The sequence below is a fragment of the Podarcis pityusensis genome, assembly GCF_964106645.2.
Source record: "Podarcis pityusensis genome assembly, chromosome: 1".
NCBI lineage: Eukaryota > Metazoa > Chordata > Lepidosauria > Squamata > Lacertidae > Podarcis > Podarcis pityusensis.
The window spans coordinates 34,385,086-34,405,055 of NC_138028.1; the positions used below are offsets into that span (position 1 = coordinate 34,385,086).

The 19,970-nt window shown below is 40.9% G+C and overlaps 1 protein-coding gene and 1 long non-coding RNA gene across 9 annotated transcripts in view; one reads left to right on the forward strand and one right to left on the reverse strand.

The window, feature by feature from the left end:
* Positions 1 to 16,564, forward strand: part of BAZ1A (bromodomain adjacent to zinc finger domain 1A) — a 42,051-nt gene extending 25,487 nt beyond the window's left edge. For 5 of the 8 annotated variants that reach the window (XM_080977558.1, XM_080977562.1, XM_080977559.1 and 2 more), the window contains 10 exons: positions 1,138 to 1,301; positions 3,096 to 3,250; positions 4,998 to 5,146; positions 6,147 to 6,224; positions 9,548 to 9,795; positions 9,883 to 10,112; positions 10,811 to 11,292; positions 13,294 to 13,436; positions 14,946 to 15,033; positions 15,367 to 16,564. In XM_080977558.1, the coding sequence (XP_080833684.1) occupies positions 1,138 to 1,301; positions 3,096 to 3,250; positions 4,998 to 5,146; positions 6,147 to 6,224; positions 9,548 to 9,795; positions 9,883 to 10,112; positions 10,811 to 11,292; positions 13,294 to 13,436; positions 14,946 to 15,033; positions 15,367 to 15,557 (1,928 nt within the window). In that variant the 3' untranslated portion in view covers positions 15,558 to 16,564. The remainder of the gene's footprint in view (positions 1 to 1,137; positions 1,302 to 3,095; positions 3,251 to 4,997; positions 5,147 to 6,146; positions 6,225 to 9,547; positions 9,796 to 9,882; positions 10,113 to 10,810; positions 11,293 to 13,293; positions 13,437 to 14,945; positions 15,034 to 15,366) is intronic. The other 3 variants (XM_080977560.1, XM_080977563.1, XM_080977564.1) reach the window with 2 other exon arrangements.
* Positions 19 to 14,939, reverse strand: LOC308462557. Its single transcript, XR_013979207.1, has 3 exons — positions 14,646 to 14,939; positions 6,569 to 6,707; positions 19 to 197 (listed from the first exon to the last, which is right to left on the reverse strand). It is a non-coding gene; the product is annotated as an uncharacterized lncRNA (long non-coding RNA).
* Positions 16,565 to 19,970: the final 3,406 nt, after the last annotated feature.

Genomic DNA, 19,970 nt, shown 5'->3' on the forward strand with positions numbered 1-19,970 from the left:
CGCTTGCCTGCGCCTTACCTTCTCCACTCCTTCCTTCCTTCCGTCCTTCCTTCCTGTGCTGGGTACTGGTTTTACCCCAGTGCCTTGCACGGCCAATGCAGCTTGCTCCTCCCTCAACTATTCAACATCGCAATGCGTCACTATATCATGATGTTTGGCTGGTGATAGCAATGTTGAAAAGCTGATATCACCCAGTCCTATTCACAGTACAAAATGTGAACACAAAATACATAATTAAAAACAAGAACGAGAATGAAAACAAACCAATAACCCCTGCTCCCACAAACACATTTAAATGTTAAGCAGCCAGAACCAGAGGCCTGATTAAAGAGAAACATTTTTGCCTGATGCCTAAAGATATGCAATGAAGGTGCCAGGTGAGCCTTTCTGGGGAGAACATTCCACAAACGGGGAGCCACCACAGAAAAAGCAGTGTGCACCTGCTCATTCACATTAAAACCAAGTAGTGTAAACTATGGCTTAGTGTAATATTCAAAGCCGTAGCCTAGCTTGCCATTTTCTGCTGGAAAACAAAGTGTTGTCTTACACAAAACAAACCAGAAAAAATATAGTTTATGGATGTTGTTTGATACAAAAGCACAGAAGTGATGTCCCAGATCCTTAGAAGAATTGGCCTTGCTGGCCAAATGAGGCAGGTGGCTTCTTTCATCAACCTGTGGGTGCCTGTTTTCTGCTAGGAAAGTGTGCCCTCAGTGCAGGATTGAATTCCACCCTCTCACCCTTTAACTGGCATCACAAGTGCAGTCAGTTGATTGACAGGTAGGTGTGGTTTGAGGGAAATGGGATTCATGGGACATATTAGACCACCCTGCAGGCCATAGGTTCCCCGCCCCTCTGCAATAGCAATTTACCACTGCATTCCAAATAACAGACTTCTAATTTGAAGCTGTCTTGGGTTTTATACTTTCCTTATTTGTGGTCATTTGAGCTGATGTGAATTTTTTGTTTTGGGAGAAAAAAATGTAATTGGCTTTGGTGATAGTCACCTGTCTATACCGCTCTTAGACAATGTGTTTAGGTGGCATGCTTTTGGTCTTGGTTTGAAGGAGTTGTAACTTCTTGATATTTTAATGTTCATTTGGAAACTGCTACTTAAGGTATTGGTTGCTTTTACAGAGAAACCTCAAAATGAAAGCAAGTTGTGTCCAGTACGTGGGAAAACACAGAATACATATGATGCAGCTCCGATGTCTGCAGAAAAGCAGCTTGAATTGAGACTCAGAGACTTTCTTTTGGATATTGAAGACAGAATCTATCAAGGAACTTTGGGCTCTATTAAGGTATTTTACTATTTCTGTTTTTATGATGAATATTGTGCCTTAAAACCTGCTTGACCTCTGTGGGCATAATACCTTTCCCTCAATCCAGAAGATCTTAATAATTTTAAACCAATAGCATATGTCCCCTTTTGGGCAAAGTTCTTGATAGTGGTTGCCAGCCGGGTCCAGGTATTGTTGGAGGAGGCAAATTTTCTAGATCCATTGAAATCTGGGTTTCGGCCTGATTTTGGTATGGAAATTGTCTTCGCCACCCTGTACGACGGAGAGAGACAGGGAGTGCTGGTTATTTCTTGTTCTCCTGTGATGTAATACAGTGGTACCTCGGGATAAGTACTTAATTCGTTCTGGAGGTCCGTTCTTAACCTGAAACTGTTCTTAACCTGAAGCACCACTTTAGCTAATGGGGCCTCCTGCTACCGCCGCGCCGCACGATTTCTGTTCTCATCCTGAAGCAAAGTTCTTAACCCGAAGTACTATTTCTGGGTTAGCGGAGTCTGTAACCTGAAGCGTATGTAACCCGAGGTACCACTGTACTGAAAAGTGGGGTCAGCTCTCCCCGTGCTTGAAGCCAGGAACGAAGTCGCCTCACAAAAAACTTTTCCAGCTCCATTTCCTTAAAGTAACCCCAGTTACTTTCCTGTCTTCCACTTGAGGTAGTAGCATTTCTGCATTTTTTAAATTTATTTTGCATTTCTGCTATATCAGTGTGATTCAGGCCTGTGTTCCTGCGTCTGGTTTTTGTTTGTTTTCTGTTCGCTGTATACTCGGGACACATTTAGTGTTGTTAACGGTGGATACTTGTGATTTTTACTTGTTAAGTGAATCAATTTAGAAAGTGAGTTAATTTGGATAATGGACTGAAGCTTTATCCAAACAAGATTGAAATGCTGCTGGTGGGTGATTCCTCTTACCAGCTGAATAGTGTGCAGCCTGCTCTATATGGGGTCACACTCCCTCCGAAGGGAGTGAGTTTGTAGTTTGGTGATTCTCCTAGATCCATTGCTGTCACTTGAGGCACAGAATGGCCTCTGTGGTGTGGAGCGATTTCCATCAGATTAGACTGGTAGCTAAACTTTATCTGGACAGGATAACTTGGCTACAGTAATCTATGCTCTTGTAATCTCAGGGTTGGACTGATGCAACGTGCTTTATGTGGGGCTGCCTTTGAAAACAGTTCTGAAGCTTCAGTTAGTGCAGAATGCAGCTGCCCAGCTGTTGACAGGTTCCAGGCAAACAGTTCATATTACACTAAATCTGATACATCTGCAGTTAGCTACCTGTATGCTTTCAAGCCACATTCAAAGTGCTGATTTTCACTTAGGAAGCTGTTTATGACTCAGGATCTTTTGGAACACCTATTCCAATATGAACCTTCACAGACTCTTGGAACTTCTTCAGAACCCCTTCTCCAGGTCCCCCCTCTGAGGGAAGCTTGGAGGGTGGTGGCAAGGGCGTGGGTCTTTTCATTTGCATCTGTGGAATGCTCTCCCCCAGTGAGGTCCACTTAGTACCATTGTTGAAATCTTTCTGGTGCCAAGTAAAACCTTCTCTTTTTTTCCTCAGTGTGCTGCCAAGCTCTCTGTGGCTGTTACATACATTATTTTTTATTTTTTAATGGTATAATGTATGCATATTTATGTTTTTAAATGTGTTATAAATCACTTGGAGACCTTTGGGTAACAAGTGACTAACAGATCTAATAATTAATAATTTTCCATTTGCTTGAAAATGCAACTTTAAAAATCATCTTTATCTTTGTGTTAAGCCTTTCAATAATTGTATTATGCTTTATAGGTAGCAGACAGGCAAACTTGGAGGACAGCCTTAGAAAGTGGGCAATATGAGTTACTAAATGATGAAAACAAAGAAAATGGTATAATGAAAACTGTGACTGATGACGTAGAAGAGATGGAAGTAGATAATCAAGCAAGAGGTATTGCAAGAGACAGGTAATACCAGCAACCTTTTAGTTGTGCTATTTAAAATTAATAATGGGATGGGTAGTTGGCTTTTCATTCTTTTGCTCCACTTTATCCAGTGAAGAATGAAATTTTTGAGGGGGGTGGTTCTTAACTAAAAGCATTTCCCTGCATTGTGGTATTTTTAGCAAGGCCAATTCTTCTAAGGATCTGGGACATGGTTCCCCACTCCTGTGCTACTGTATCAAACAACATCCATAAACTATATTTTTTCTGGTTTGTTTTGTGTAAGACAACACTTTGTTTTCCAGCAGAAAATGGCAAGCTAGGCACTCTCCCTCAAAAGCATGGCTTTGTTTTGAAAACGCTTGAGGACAAAAAATTGGCACAGCCCTAGTAGTGATGCTGTAATCATGTTAAGTATAATTGATGTTTGGCATTCTCTGGAAATTGCTGAACAAATGACACCTTATTGATTATTACCAATTATGATGTCAAGAGACAGCATTCCTATTTTCAGTTCTGTGAAGCAATAAAATAGTATAGGTGTTTCATTGTGAAATAATGGCTGCATTCTTTCATTACTAAAATTGTGTGTTTGATCTATGCAACTCAAATATATCAATGTATTTGGATTATAAGATTTCTAAACTAATTTTATTTTCAATTGCTGAATTTTTTCTTTTTGTTTTGGAGTTTACAAATTCGCAAAGCACCTATATTGTAGGCCTTATTTCTTTCCAATACAGTGGTACCTCGGTTTACGAACTTAATCCGTTCTGGAAGTCTGTTCTTAAACCGAGGTGCACTTTCCCTTATGAGGCCTCCCACCACTGGTGCCCTTCCACCGTTCAGCTTCCGTTCGTAAACCGAGGTAAAGTTCGCAAACCGGAACACTACTTCCGGTTTTGCGGAGTTTGTAAACCGAATAGTTCGTAGACAGGACTGTTGTAAACCGAGGTACCACTGTATTCTGTTTCTTGAGATGACACCTGTGTGAGTTTTTCCATAACTGATTTAACTGACCTGACCTGAGCATTGTGCTCTTTCTTTGTTAGTTTAAAGTTATGTTTAACACCATTGATGGCATATTTGACTTGCACTGCTGAGGCCAGTTTCACATAAGATAAATTTTGTACACAGATACTCTGTGTCAGGTGAATCAAGTGTGTAGGTCTTTTTTGCTTCGCGTACTTAAGGGCTGTGATTAGTGCTTATTTTTGTGGCTAATACATGTGTGAAAACGAGTGTGCTAATCACACATTACTGGGTATATGCTGGCTATACACAATTGCTATACAGAAATGATTGTGTAAGAAATTGTGTGAAGTGGCCCTGTTAGGGATTTTTGTAACACACAAGAGTGTGTTTGAGGTGATATCAGGTAATGTTCTTTTGAGATCTTACTTGGAGCAGAAAGCATAGCTCCTGGAAAACACTACTTCAAAAGTTTCAGTTTCATTTCTTTGGATGAGGCCTATATAGAAGTTACTAGTACATTGTGCACAGTGTCCAAGGAAATCGCTCTTAGTGATTAGATTAATATAAATATTTATATATGTATTAATGAAAGTGCCAAGAGAGACTTCATGGTTATATTATTATGCATATACACTACTTAAACTTGATTTGTGTACTTAGTTACTTGAGGAACAAATGCTTATTTATTTTAATTAAGTCCACAGAATGCATGTTTGTACATTCTTGTTCTGCTCACACCACCAATGTAAAAAAATATTTGTAGTTTAAAACTGATGAATTTTAAACTTTAATTTAGATTGATTGTATTAAAACCTGAACCTAGAAGCACCGCTTCAACTAATACAAGCACTCCGCAGCCCGTGAATAATGTTGTCCATTACTTGGCATCAGCACTGCTTCAGATACAGCAAGGCATTGAACGTAAATTCCTCAAAGCTCCACTTGGTACGTACCTACTTCTAGAGCCCTGTGCTGGTTATGAGCAAAAGAATAGTCCATGTCCAAATAATGTGTCAACAAATTGCCAGTTACTGTACTGAACAAGTTTTAACAAATGCAAAATCACTTTAAACTGTGTTGTGTTTTAAATTGCTGCAACTCACCCGGGACCTTATGGTGGGTGAAGGGCAAGTAAACTCAAAATAAGAATGGTGATGAAAATGCTCTAGAATTGCCAATCTAGAGTCAGGTGGCTTGGAACGTACTTGAAATCAAAAGTGGGCTGAATGGATTGTGTGGGTGTATGGCCACACCTGAACACAAGATTCACTTCCTTGATTCACTGTGTTCATAAATGTTGGGGGAAATGTGATCCACTTGGCAAATGATGAATGATGGTAAGCAGAGGTGCCAGATTGCGAGGGTTAATGTCATGCGTGTGATGCCACACGTGACATTGATGTCCCGTGTACAATGTCAGGAGGAACCGGAGGTGGAGCCAAAAACGGCACCTGCAGGGCTTCAGTGACGGGGGCTCCTCCTTCACCAATGGGAGGCTGCTTCGACCCTCCTTCCCCTCCGCAGTGGCAGGAGGAGGAGTGGGCCACTGGAGCCTCACTACGTGTGTCTCTGTACTTTGTGCTTTTGGACATTGAGGGGGTGGCCCCTACCCCCAAAATACTCAGGGGGCCCAAAAGGGCTCGGCCCCCAGGAGCTGATACCCCGATGGTAAGAAAGCATATTGTGTACTGTGAGCATAGGCCTAGGATATGCATGGTTACTTTTGGAATAGGAAGCACCTCTTCCTATCCCTTTGTACTGATCTGGGAATGTGCTAATACATCATGTGAAGAGACATGTGATGTAACACAGCTCTGCATATTGATGCAAATCCAAATATCAACATTAACTGCTTAGTTTTAGGGAAATAGGGTGAGCATGCTAGTGAAAGGTTCCCGTTTATTTCCAAACCAGGCTTGAAATAACTGTATGCGTTTAACACTAGGTGATGCAGAAGACAATAAAAGAGACCAAAAGGGGGATAAAAGGAGGAAAAGAGAAGATCAGTCTAGTCAGAAAGATGGTAAATGATTGACATTATTCTATATTTAATCTTTTAAAATTACATTTCATCCGCTGCAGGTGTCTTTAGTATATTAGTCCCATGATCACCTTTTGAGCATAGCAATGCAGCTTTGAAATAGTGGGCCGTATCAAACTAAACCTTTCCACAAGCAAGAGCACTTTTGGCGGCACAACAGAACTTTCCATCTTCCCATAAGCCCCACCAAAGCTGTTGTTTGCTTTCCTCTAAACATCCAGAGCAGATTTTGATTGAATACCACCACATAGAATCACAGTTGTGACAGTCTTTTTAGAAAGGAATAGTGAAGAGCTTAAGGATAAAATATTTCACTGAACTTTTACCTTTATTTTGGTGTCTTGACCTGTAAAAGATCCCTAATCCTACAGCGATCTCTGTAGCCAAACTGAAATCCAACCATACATCTTGAGCTGGTTCAGTGCCTTCTGAAATCAAAGTTTTCCTCTGTGAAGGCAGTGATAACTAGAAAAAAGTCAGGACAGGGTTACACTGTCGCTTACTCAAAATCTGCTTCACTATTGATATTGAGCAAGTTCTCTAGTGCACCTAAAACATTGCACTAAGGGAGAGGAATCTACTTCTACTTAGGCAGCTGCATTTGCGTATTGCAATAAACTGTAGTCAATGGTTTACCGTGAAAGCAGGCAGCTCCCATTTCACTTCTCTGTTAGCACAAGTAGAGTGACAAACCATGTTGCCTGACATAGTGCTACATCTGAATTAAAGGACTGTGGTCGCTTTGCTTCAAACTATGATTGGGAAGCCCAAAGTTGTTCTTGGCTACCCAGTCATGGTTTGTTCGTATGAAACAAGCCAGGATCCCCATCTGAGATGCAGCGCTCAGTCAGGGATCATGTTTTGTTCCCTCCACTTGCGCTAGGGCCGTGGTTCCCAATGTGGGGCACACACCCCACAGGGGGGCAATTTGATTTTTTTGGGGGGGGGCACAATTCGAGAATGAGTTAACAGTGAATGGCCTTTTAGGCTTGCTCCACGTGAATAGGAGTTCAATAGTGTGGTTGGTGCCAGAGATGGAGGGGAAGGAAGGAGGGGGGGCAAAAGGGATGGTTGTACTGAGAGAAAGAAGCAGCACCTGGTGGCTGCTGTACCTTCTGACCTTTCCCTTCTTTCTTCCTCAACCCCCACCCCAAAGTCTTCCTACTTTGTGCCTGGTCTGCCACCAAGCCAGGAAGTCTGTCCTGACTGACTCCTAGGTGATAGCCATCTCTTCTACTCGGAAGAATGAGGCATTGAGCAGTGATGCAGGGACTGGAGAGCCAGTGTGCCTGGGTGGGTGGAGAAGGGGGAACTGAGTAAAGGTGGCTGGGAGATGGAAACGTTGCCGGGGGGGGGGGGTCCCCCACCTGAGGGCAAAGAACTGGAGAGTTCACTGAAATAAATTAGAAAGAGAAAATATTAATATTTAAAAATAAGAATAAACTGGGAGTAGAGAGGAAGGGGATAAAAGAGGGAAGCTGTAATAGAGGAAGAAGTGAACATAAAAGGAACAGGAATTAAGGAAATGGACAGTTTGGGTTTGGGGAAGAGAGTGCAAGTTAACTGAAAGGTGGAGAGAAGGTCCCCTAATTTGAGTAAGTTTGTTTTCTCCTGCTCTGGAGGCTAGTACCTGAGCCAAAAGATTCAAGTTACAGAAATGGAGATTCTGACTAAACATCAGGAAGAACTATATGACAATAAGAGATGTTCCATAGTGGAACAGATTCTTACGAGAGGTGGTGGACTGTTCTTCATTGGAGGTTTATAAGCAGAGGTTGGGTGGCCGTCTGTCATGGATGAGATTCCTGCATTGCAGGGGGTTGGACTAAATGACCCTCTGGGTCCAACTCTACAATTCTCTGACTCTATGATTCTATGCAAATTCTTGGAGCTTTTATTGCCTTATAAGCAGCTAAATCCTTATTTGTTGAGGGTAATGAAGCTTCAAAAAGGATTATCACCCAAGTGCCTATAAATCATTTCCTGAATGGATGAATTGCTTATTGGGAAATGCGCTCTCTCTCTCTCTCTCTCTCTCTCTCTCTGTGTGTGTGTGTGTGTGTGTGTCTGTCTGTCTTTGGAAGAGTGAGGATATTCTCTTATCTTTTATTATGATTGGAAGGCATCAGGCAAATTATAACTTTAATAATCAGTTTTCATATTATTGGTCCTTACAATGAACACCCAGTTGTCTGTAAGTGATATGCCCTGTATATTTATAATTTGATTCCATTTTTATGATTTATTTATTTATTTAATCATCATGTCTTCTAATAGCAAACTCATGTGGTGAGTGCCAGCAGGATTATAGCCAAAATGGGGTGATTGAGAACAGGAGAAATATATCAGCATGTTTAGGGAAACCTGAAGTTTGCAAAAGTAAAAAGAAAATAAAAATTAAAAATAAGCAGCAGAAAGAAAAATGGAAATGTGGACTTGGAGCGAATGCCTCGCTAGAGGAAGGCAAGGCTGACTGGATGAGTATCTGAACAGGAACCATTCCATTGGGTGACATACCGTATTTTCTCAAATCTAATGTTCACTTGTTTTGGCCAAATTATGTTGCAAAAATTAAGGTGCACATTAGATTCGATGGCACATTTACATTCGCCAACAAATACTTTTTTTTTGTTTCAAGGTTCTGAAATGGAGGTGCGCATTAGATTCGATGGCGCATTAGACTCGAGTAAATACGGTAATAAGACACCTCTCCCTATCAAGAGAGAATGAAGTCAGGATAGAAAGCTGCCACAAACTGAGTTAACTTTTTATCCATCATGGCTCCAAGATGGCTTTCTTAGAAATTCCACTGCCAGTTCATATCCCAAATCAGTGTATATGTGAATTTAGGATTTTTGGGGCCCAGCATGCCTCACCTTTTTCTTGCTGAATCTCATTTTCCATTTTGTTGCCCATGTTTGGAATGAAATCCCTTTGGAGCTGTTCCCTGTTCCCCAGGTGGGCTACAATTTGGTAGTGTTTGCAAATTTGTCTGCCTTTTAACCCACCCCTAACGCCTTATCATTTTTGAACAAGTTAAATAGCACCACCCAACTCATGTTATTGGAAGATCCCATTCCTTTCTTCCCTCCATTGGGAGAACTGTCAAATCTATTCCTACTTCATTAAAGAGGCAGCAGAAACCTGATTTGCATCACTTCCCCCTGTCTACAGGTTATTTAGCCAGTTTCTGATTCATAAGAGGACCTGGCCTCTAATTCTATGAATAAGTTGCTTTTGTATAATGAATACAATTATTGGGAAGTTTGCAGCGTAATTGTTCTTTATCACTCTTTCTCGTAAAGATGCCAGTGATGGTGGCCGTTCACATAAAACAGTCTTGGACCGTTGGAGAGAATCACTTCTGTCTTCTGCTAGCCTCTCTCAAATCTTCCTCCACCTCTCAACACTAGAGCGAAGTGTAGTCTGGTCCAAATCTATCTTAAATGCTCGCTGCAAAATGTGCAGAAAGAAAGGAGATGCTGAATGCATGGTGCTGTGTGATGTCTGTGATCGAGGCTATCACATTTACTGTATACGACCAAAGCTCAAGGTAATTCAACTTTTGTTTTGTTTTGTTTTAAAATTGTAACCATAAGTAGTAGTTGCATTTTACAAAGGCATGTTGCCTCTTTGTTAGGTTGTTCCTGATGGAGACTGGTTTTGCCCAGAATGTCGACCAAAGCAGCGTTCCAGACGCCTCTCATCCCGACAGAGACCTTCTGTGGAAAGTGATGAAGAGGCTGAAGAACAGATTAAAGAGGAGGAAGATGAAACCAGTTATGAAGATACTGGACATAGTGAGGAAGAAGGTTATGAAGATGAAGAGGATGAGGACAACTCTGATTCTCAAGAAGAGGATGATGAAAGGTAAATCAGCCACCAAGTTGGCTCTATCCATGCAGAATTCTCACAGCCGTTAATATGATATGTCACATGATGGACTTACTTAAAATTTTAAATTTAAGGTACAAAATTTTAATTTGTTAAAAGTGATTTTAAAAATATGATTAAAAATTTCCAAAAAGTGTATTGATTATTTAATATTTCTAAGAGCTACCTGCAAAATTTCATCTTGGGATCTCAATGGGATCACATTTAAAAAAAATATTTTGTACATATATTTTAAGTAAGTCCATCATGTGACATACTGTATATTAAAGCCCATGAAGTTCTGAAGAGATTGGTGTTTTTGGCTTTGACGTATCTCAACCCAGGGCTGAGCTTTAAAGGTTTTGATCATTCAACAAGTGTACAAAATATTAAGAAAATTGGACAACATGAGGTAAGAAAGCTGGATCACTTGATATGAAATCACCCAGGGGTATAGTGTTTTGTTTAAAGTGTGTACTTGCAATTAAGATAGGATAACTATGGGTAGTTTCTTAGTTTTAAATTTGCAAAGAACAATTTGTCATTCTATAATTGGTAACCTGACAGTTATTGAGACAGTGCAAATTTATCCGTCTAAAACGGTTAATTGAGTGCTAAATTCACAACTTTGAAGAATAGAGAGGAGCAAAGATACTAGTTGTATCACAGAAATTGATACTTGTAACTTCTTACAGCTTATCCAAATCAAGAAAACCTCAAGTAAAACTTGCTTTAAGAACAAGAGCTGCAAAACTTGCAACCAGCATCTCAGGTCAATACAGCCAGCGTCAGAGTACTGGAAGATACAGTTCCCGGAGTCAGCAGAATACACCTAAGCAAACCGGATTTGCAAGTAAAGCTACTGGGAAGGGCATAAGAAAGACAAGGTCTGCTCCTTCATCAGTAGCAAAATCATCAAGACTTAGCAGTCGTACAACTCGTCAGAATCGAGATTTGCTACAAGCAGACACATTTATAGAGTTGACCAGTCCCCAGAGGCGACGCCGAGGAAGGAAGACAGCAGATAATACTCCAGAGAGTAGTCCTTCCAGTTATCTCGGCTTCAGAATTGTTGATGCTACAGATTCAAAGGAAAAGAAAAGTTCTCCCATTCCTATTGTAAAAAATTCTCAAGACACAGAGCCCAAAAAGAGGGGTAGGAAACGACAATCTACAGGTATGTTGAATCCTTAAAATACTATTGGCTGTAGAATGAATTCAGCCCATTTGGGACTGCCATGTGGAACAAGTAGATGGCTTCTTTTGACATTGCCTTCAGATGTAAGGCAGAAAGAAGTTTTCATCATAGTATATATCAGAGCTCTCCAAACTTTTCATGTTGGTGACATTTCAGTGGGGTTTTGCCATATTTCAAGAGGTAAAAATCTGGACACAAAAGGTTGTTGAGCTTTTTTAGGGCAATCGCCTGATAGCCCTTCTGTTGCCACCAAGCCCGAGCCACCCACGCCCGCCACAGCCAGCACGTTAACCAGTGTTCCAAAATCCAGGACATTTGGTTTAAAATGCAAAATTCCTCCCAGATGGGCATGTAAGGCCCCCCAGAAGAAGAGATGTCTGGGAATTCCAGGATGTATGGCAACCCTATTTTTTAGACATGCATCATTGTGTGACATAGTAATTCAGTTTTACTAGCAAACTGGAGGTTAAACTAACCCCTTTCCAGCCCTGGGAGGAGCACAGGGAGCATTCGTGCGACATACCTACACAATGCAGTCGATACGCTAATGTGTCGCAACACACAGTTTGGAAATCTCTGGTATATGTAAAAGTACGGATGTAGAACTAGGGAGGTTTGTTATTGTATCCTGTGGCTTTTCATACTCTTACTGCCAGAAATACATGGCATAGCACTATGGATCAGAGTCTTGCATTTTTTCTTTGTCAAGAGAATCAATTCTTTTCCGTTTTCTCATTGGTTGTCTCCCTCCAATCTCATTCTTAAGGCTTTTCTAGGTAGGGAGGCCAAGGCCACCTGGCTGGAGAATAGAGAATATTCAGACCATTTAAATGGCGCATGGCAATATACTAGAAAGCTTTTCTAGTCTGGTCAAGTAAAGGTTATAGGATAGAAGGCTTGGAGTAATCGGTTGAATTGTTTCATCTTGGGATGGGCTTAGAGAGTTTGCAACTTGGGGCAGGCCAGCAAGAGAGATTAAAGATGCTCCTCTCTGACTGAACTTACGTCGTTTTTGTCCCGAGTTATATCAGGGATGGGCAAAAGTTTGGAGGAGTGTAATGCACCCTTGTGAAATAGCTGATCTTCTAACAAAAAGAAACAACATCTTTCAGATCAGCCTCTATACCCGAGGAAAACTCAGTGCAAAAAGAGCTTTTAAGCTCTCTGCCTTGCTTGCATTTACCTTGCAGAATTTCAACCAGCTGGTCTTCAATTGTGTATGATTGAAACTGTGCAAGTTTGAAGTGCATAAGATGCCATCATACTATGCACCAGTTTGTTTACTAAACATTTTTCTTCATTCTGAAAAGGAAGCCAGCTCCTTTCAGGTCGAGTCATTACTCAATACTTAGTACCAGCTTACACAAATTGTGTAGTTTTGTAAACAGTTGTATATCAATGTCTTTTGAGGGGGCTGTTTCCTTCAGAGGACACTGGGGGTTGGTGGGCAGGGAAACCCATTCTAGCTTTCCTTATCCTCGACTGTAGCACTTTGAGTAAGGATGAACTCAGATCATATTGTTTCTGTACCACTTTAGCTTTTCTTAACATGTTCCTATTCCCTCAGGATGGGGACACGGGTGGCGCTGTGGGTAAAACCTCAGCGCCTAGGACTTGCCAATCGCATGGTCGGCAGTTTGAATCCCCGCGGCGGGGTGCGCTCCCGTCGTTTGGTCCCAGCGCCTGCCAACCTAGCAGTTCGAAAGCACCCCCGGGTGCAAGTAGATAAATAGGGACTGCTTACCAGCGGGAAGGTAAATGGCGTTCCGTGTGCTGCGCTGGCTCGCCAGATGCAGCTTGTCACGCTGGCCACGTGACCCGGAAGTGTCTGCGGACAGCGCTGGCTCCCGGCCTATAGAGTGAGATTGAGCGCACAACCCTAGAGTCTGTCAAGACTGGCCCGTACGGGCAGGGGTACCTTTACCTTTACCTTTATTCCCTCAGGATAATGTATTTCTTAAATAATTTGTTTTTCCCCAGAGCCGTCTCCAATGCCTTTGAATAGGAGAAGTTCAGGACGTCAGGGTGGAGTTCATGAACTGTCTGCTTTTGAGCAGCTTGTTGTGGAATTGGTGCGTCACGATGACAGCTGGCCTTTTATGAAACTAGTGTCCAAAATCCAGGTAAATAGATGGGGTCCAGTGTTGTAAAAAGTGACATTTACTGACAAACCAGGAATAGTCAAAAAGAGGAAGAATAGAAAAATACTTCTGAAATTCAATCTCTACATTTGAGTCGTATCTAGAACTAAAAGTTTCATATGTTACTGTAATAACTTGGGTATGCCTCACCTATCTATTTTGAAGATGTAAAATTGGTGGAATATATGGGCTAATGTAAGGGACGTGGGTGGCACTGTGGGTTAAACCACTGAGCCTAGGGCTTGCCGATCAGAAGGTCGGTGGTTTGAATCCCTGCGACAGGGTGATCTCCCGTTGCTTGGTCCCTGCTCCTGCCAAAATAGCAGTTCGAAAGCACATCAAAGTGCAAGTAGATAAATAAGTACCACTCTGGCGGGAAGGTAAATGGCGTTTCTGTGCACTGCTCTGGTTCGCCAGAAGCGGCTTAGTCATGCTGGCCACATGACCGAAAGCTGCATGCCGGCTCCCTCAGCCAATAAAGCAAGATGAGCATCGCAGCCCCAGAGTCATCCGTGACTGGACCTAATGGTCAGGGGTTCCTTTACCTTTACCTTTATGGGCTAATGTAGTGCTAATGCCAGAGAGATTGACTTTTTTCCAATCCTTATTTGAATGCTATGACAACGGAAGTCTTAAGAGACAGTTCAGCAAAGTCAGTGTTGGGTCCTGAAATTCAGAAAGGCTTCTGTTGTTGGCTGTGTGAAGAGGGAGCTTGTTAACTCCAGGTTCAGCATTTTCTGTTTTGTTCATAGCTCAGCAATTATTGGGAGGTAGCTGAACACACACCATGGATGGGTAATGTCACCACCTTGCAACTGAAGACAGGAAATGCAAACTGATGTTTTGCATTTTAACTTGGTCCAGTGAATGACAAACTGCAGGAACAGACTTAATAGATCCAGAAAGGGAAACATTATTAGGAAAAAAACTCATAAGAGTTTAAATTGGCTTGTATTGTAAAACAATGTAATGGCCACAAGATGGCGATGTTACCCAGCCATGTTGCCTGTTAATCACCTAGAAACACCCTTCAGGTGAGAACCAGCTGTTTCACTTTTTGAACATTGAAGTAGAACAATGAAAAGTGCATACAAATTCAAGACATGATTCTGTACTGCACAGTTTGAAAACAGGCTGATCTATTGACCTGTTCTTAAGAGATGATGGATTGGAAATATGTAAAATACATACCTTGTAACTGCTGCATTGTTGTTGTTTAGTCGTGTCCGACTCTTTGTGACCCCATGGACCAGAGCACGCCATGCACTCCTGTCTTCCACTGCCTCCCGCAGTTTGGTCAAACTCACACATTCCTGATATTCAGAAAAAGGCAGGACTGCCTGTTTGGGTGGGCAGATTAAAAAGATTTAACTTCTGAATGAGGTCTCTTGATTTATTGCCTAAAAATCATGAAAAATATTTTGGTTGTATGTACTTTTTTGCTCTTTCTCTCTGCACTTTTAAAAAATGTACTTCTTTACCTAAATGCAGGTACCAGACTACTATGATATTATCAAAAAACCTATTGCCTTAAACATAATCCGTGAAAAAGTCAACAAATGTGAATACAAACTAGCTTGTAAGTAAAGTTTTCTAAAATAATTCTATTTCTGTTGCTTTAAACACAGTTTAATTTACAAGGCATCGGAATGACTTTAGTTTTATGTTATTCTGAAACAGTGGAGTTATGCATTAGGAGTTATGCTCCCAGCAGTGGGTGTTCAGCATATTGAACAATACACACTTGAACATTATTTACCTCTAGCTGAAATGTGAGAATACTCTCTTGTGAGCCAAAGTAATCCACCGTAAGGGTGGTGGTGTCTTTGTCTAGGAAACATTGATTTTGGGATTATCTATAATTTTTATAACATTATGGACTAAATGTGTATTTGTTTTTTCTTCCTTACAGCAGAATTCATTGAAGACATTGAACTGATGTTTTCAAACTGCTTTGAGTATAACCCACGCAATACAAGCGAAGCAAAGGCTGGAACAAGACTTCAGGATTTTTTCCGTGTTCAGGCTCACAAGCTTGGACTTCCTCTTACTTCTGGTTACATGGACCGTGCTGCTCCAGCAGCCAAAAAATCCCGAATCTAACGTCTTCCTTTTAAAGGACTTCTATTAGAGGAATCCTCTTATATTTTCATGGAAATGAAATATTTAAATCATGCAGCCATAGAAAGCAATAACATCTGTCACACCTTGGAAGTGTGACCTGCACTATGTTCTCAATTATTAAGCACTCAGGAGAATGTAGGAAAGATTACCTTTGCTACAGTTTTGTTCAGTGACTAATAACTTTGATCGATGTGTTTTGAATACAGTACTGGTTTACAGTAGCTTTTGTACTTTTAATGACCATTTTGTGTCAAAATACCTTCCAGAAATATTTTTCTTCAGCACCATATAATATTGTTATATTGTTTAGATCTTGTAGGAGCTGTGGCATTGTCTTGTGAGGGTTCTACCTAGGCTAAAACAGCCATCTGCAACGCAGTGGACATCTGAAGTCACTTGAGCACAAAGTTTTGACACTACAAGTGAACGAGTACACCTTTTTATCATTTAAATTAGTGTGCTGGTGCTGGTTGGAGAAATTCAGTCTGACTTTATTAAGTAGATATTTATTTAGCATTCAAATAATTTGTGGATTTGTTTTTGTATTTATAAAAAAATTTACTTGGAGGATAAAGAATTCATTAATTTCCTGTTTACTCTGTGTTTAGTTGTTTTAAACCTCTCATGATCAGGTAATTGTCCTCTACCTGGCAGTTCTTACAGCAAAACTGAAAGTTTATTTGTACAACTTCTGAGTGTAAAAAATAAAGTGAAACATTTTTCAAAGTACTACTTGCTTATCTGTATACTAGTGGCTGCCCAGTTCTTGGGTGAAGCAAGAATAGATAACAGGACTTGCCACTTGTTGATTCTATCAGCAGCATTTCTTAATTGATGTGTGATCCTTTAATGTTTGCAGATCTGTCATGATGAACTATTCCAATACCCGTGTCCATACTACTCCTGCAGATGTCTTGAAAACTACTTATTTAATTTTTTCTAAAACTTTTTGTCAATAAAGTAAAACAAAAAAACTTTTGCCTCAATATTAATCTTGGGTGACTTGGAAATTTGCCTCTGTACAAAAGACCAGAAACACAAGGTTTCTAGTAACAGTCAATTCTCATACTTGGTTATCAGAATACAGTAGCCCAAATGTGAGTTACTCAATTCAGTCAATCAATCATTTGTATGCTGCCTATCCAAAGTTAAAACAATGTTCAAAGCAGCTTACAACATGTTAAAATTACATAATTACAAACATAACAAAACAAGTCTGTGGTTTTCTAGAAGTTGCTGGACTACAATTTCCATCGTCCCAGACCATTGGCCTTGATGCCTTGAAACTAATTGGAGTTGTAGCTTGACATCGATACCAGGGAAGGTCCTGAAGATAATTCAACAAAGATTCAGCATGGGTTTCTCAAAAATGTCATGCCAGACCAATCTGATTTCTTTTTTTGATGGAATTACAAACTTGGTGGAACAGGGAAATGTGGTAGACGCAGTGTATCTTGATTTCAGTAAGGCTTTTGACAAAGTCCCCCATGATATTCTCTTGAGGAAGCCAGTAAAATGTGGGTTGAATGAGATAACTGTTAGGTGAATTTGTAGCTGGTTAACTTACCAAACTTGAGTACTCATTAATGGTTCCATGTCATCCTGGGGAAAAGTGGCAAGTTGGGTGCCATAGGGTTATGTCTTTATAAATGACTTGGATGAAGGAATTGAGGGGATGCTCATCAAATTTGCAGATGACACTAAAATAGGAGGAGTAGCTAATGCCACGGAAGACAGAATCAGAATTTAAAATGACCTTAACAGATTGGAGAACTGGGCGCAAGCTAACAAAATGAATTTAAATAGAGATAAATGTAAGGCACTTAGGCAGGAAGAACCAGGTACACAAATACAGGATGGGGGACACCTAGCTTCAGTGCTTTTTTTCTAGGGGGATGCAGGGGTACGCATACCCCTAAGCATTTTCTGAATCTGTACTTTTGTCCATTTACTGTATTTTTCCCAATTTGAACTATAAAATGGTGATTTTCTTGAGTCAAAATGAGAGTACCCCTAAACCTTTTTTTTTTTTAAAAAGAAAAAAGAGCACTGCCTGGCTTACTAGCAGTACATGTGAAAAGGATTTAGGGGTCTTGGTGGACCACAAGCTTAACATGAGTCAACAGTGTGATAAAGTAGCAAAAAAAGCTAATGTTATTTTAGGCTGCATCAATAGAAGTACAGTGTCCAGATCAAGGGAAGTAATAGTACCACTCTATTCTGCCTTAGACCACTTTTGGAATACTGTGTCCAATTCTGGGCACCACAATTTAAGGATATTGACAAGCTGGAACTTGTGCAGAGGGCGGCAACGAAGATGATCAAGGGTCTGGAAAGTAAGCCTTATGAAAAACGCTTGAAGGAGCTGGGTATGTTTAGCCTGGAAAAGAGGAGACTGAGAGGAGATATAGTAGCCATCTTTAAATATCTTAATGGCTGTCACATGGAAGGGGGGCATGCTTGTTTTCTCCTGTTCTTGAGGGTAAGACTCGAGGCAACGGCTGCAAGGTGCAAGAGATTCCAACTAAACGAGCTGTTTGGCAGTGGAACAGACTTCCACAAGAGGGAGTTTTTAAGCAGAAGTTGGATGGCCATGTGTCGTGGATGCTTTAGCTGAGATTCCTGCATTGCAGGGGATTGGAGTAGATGACCCTTGGGGTCCCTTCCAACTCTTAAGATTCTGAGTCCAACAACATCTGGAGGGCCACTGGTTATCTATCACTAGAAGGCATCTACCCTGCAGACAGATGGAGAGCTGAGCAGGATAAGTACACCTGAAAACTGGCTGAAGTCTTGGGCATGAGCAACAATGTGCTTGTAAGAATGTTTGTTTCATTTACCTTACCTATTAATGTGAGGTGTGCTGCATAAATTTAAATGGACCATAAGAGAATCTCACCCCTGTCTGTAAAGCACCCATGGGCATTGCATTTTTGTACAGGTCAAGCATAGGCATAACTTTATACTTTTATAAAGCCATTGTAAAATAGAGCCACCCAATTACTTTTTATAATTTTCTTTCTTGATAATTTTTTGCCCATGAACAAACACCACAGAACAAAAAAACAGTAAACCTATGGTACATATTGCTGTGTGCAGTACATGTGTATCCTTTGACTCTTGATTCTTGAGTAAAATACAAAAAACTACTTCTCTTTCCCCCAAATGTAAGGCCCTTGTAACATCTCCCTGTCTTCTAATTCCATATTGACCCACAAATTAGCTTTATTTTCATGTATTAATGCCAACAATTGCCTAACTTGGAAGGCACTAAATACCAGAAGTTAAGTATTATGGGGTCTCCTACTGCTATGTCCAGCCTTTGTTTTTTCTCTCTCTACCTTTTATCATTATCTACCACTTTGTAAATTTATCTTGTTGTATATAAACTGGTAGTACTTCAAAAAGGTATGCCAATTTTGGTTACCACTTTCATTTTAATGAGTGCTATTTTGCCAAGCCAGATTTTCGGGAAGATTTTTCCATAGACGTGAATGAAGCTTGCATGCTCTACTCCAACCTTCTTCAGCCACAGCCCCCATTAGCCACTGGTCAGGAATGGTGGGGGTTGCAATCCTTTCAAAATACATTGTGGTGAACATCTTGCAATTACGCAGGACTCAACATCAGCTAGACATCACCAAATCTACTAAGCTGCTTGATTGGACCTCCTCAGTGAATGCTACCATTTAAAAGAAACCTAAAAGGGTAAAGTCCTGACCATTAGGTCCAGTCACGGACGACTCGGGATTGTGGCGCTCATCTTGCTTTATTGGCCAAGGGAGCCGGCGTACAGCTTCCGGGTCATGTGGCCAGCATGACTAAACTGCTTCTGGCAAACCAGAGCAGTGCACAGAAACGCCATTTACCTTCCTGCCAGAGTGGTACTTATTTATCTACTTGCACTTTAATGTGCTTTCGAACTGCTATTTTGGCAGGAGCAGGGACCAAGCAACGGGAGCTCACCCCGCTGCAGGGATTCAAACCGCCGACCTTCTGATTGGCAAGCCCTAGGCTCTGTGGTTTAACCCACAGCGCCATCTGCGTCCCTTAAAACCAAAATCACACTAAAACTGCAGTTGGTGGCCAGCATGCACCTGCATAAATTAATTACTGAATAAACTCTTACAGATTTATTAGATTGCATTTCAGACTGCTTTGACATAAATTTAAATCTGCTTTATTTTCTGTTTTGATATATGCTACATCTTGTTGTGTGCCTACCTTCATTCTGGTACTTTGCCTTAGCCGAGTTGATGTTTTTTTCTGTTAGTCCCTTTGGTCAAGAGAGGGACCTAAGCTAAAAATGAAAGGCATGCCTCTGTTATTTGGTGCTCCATCTGACGCAGGTGCCTTCACTCCTTCAGCAACTCTGTTGCCCTTTCTCTTTAA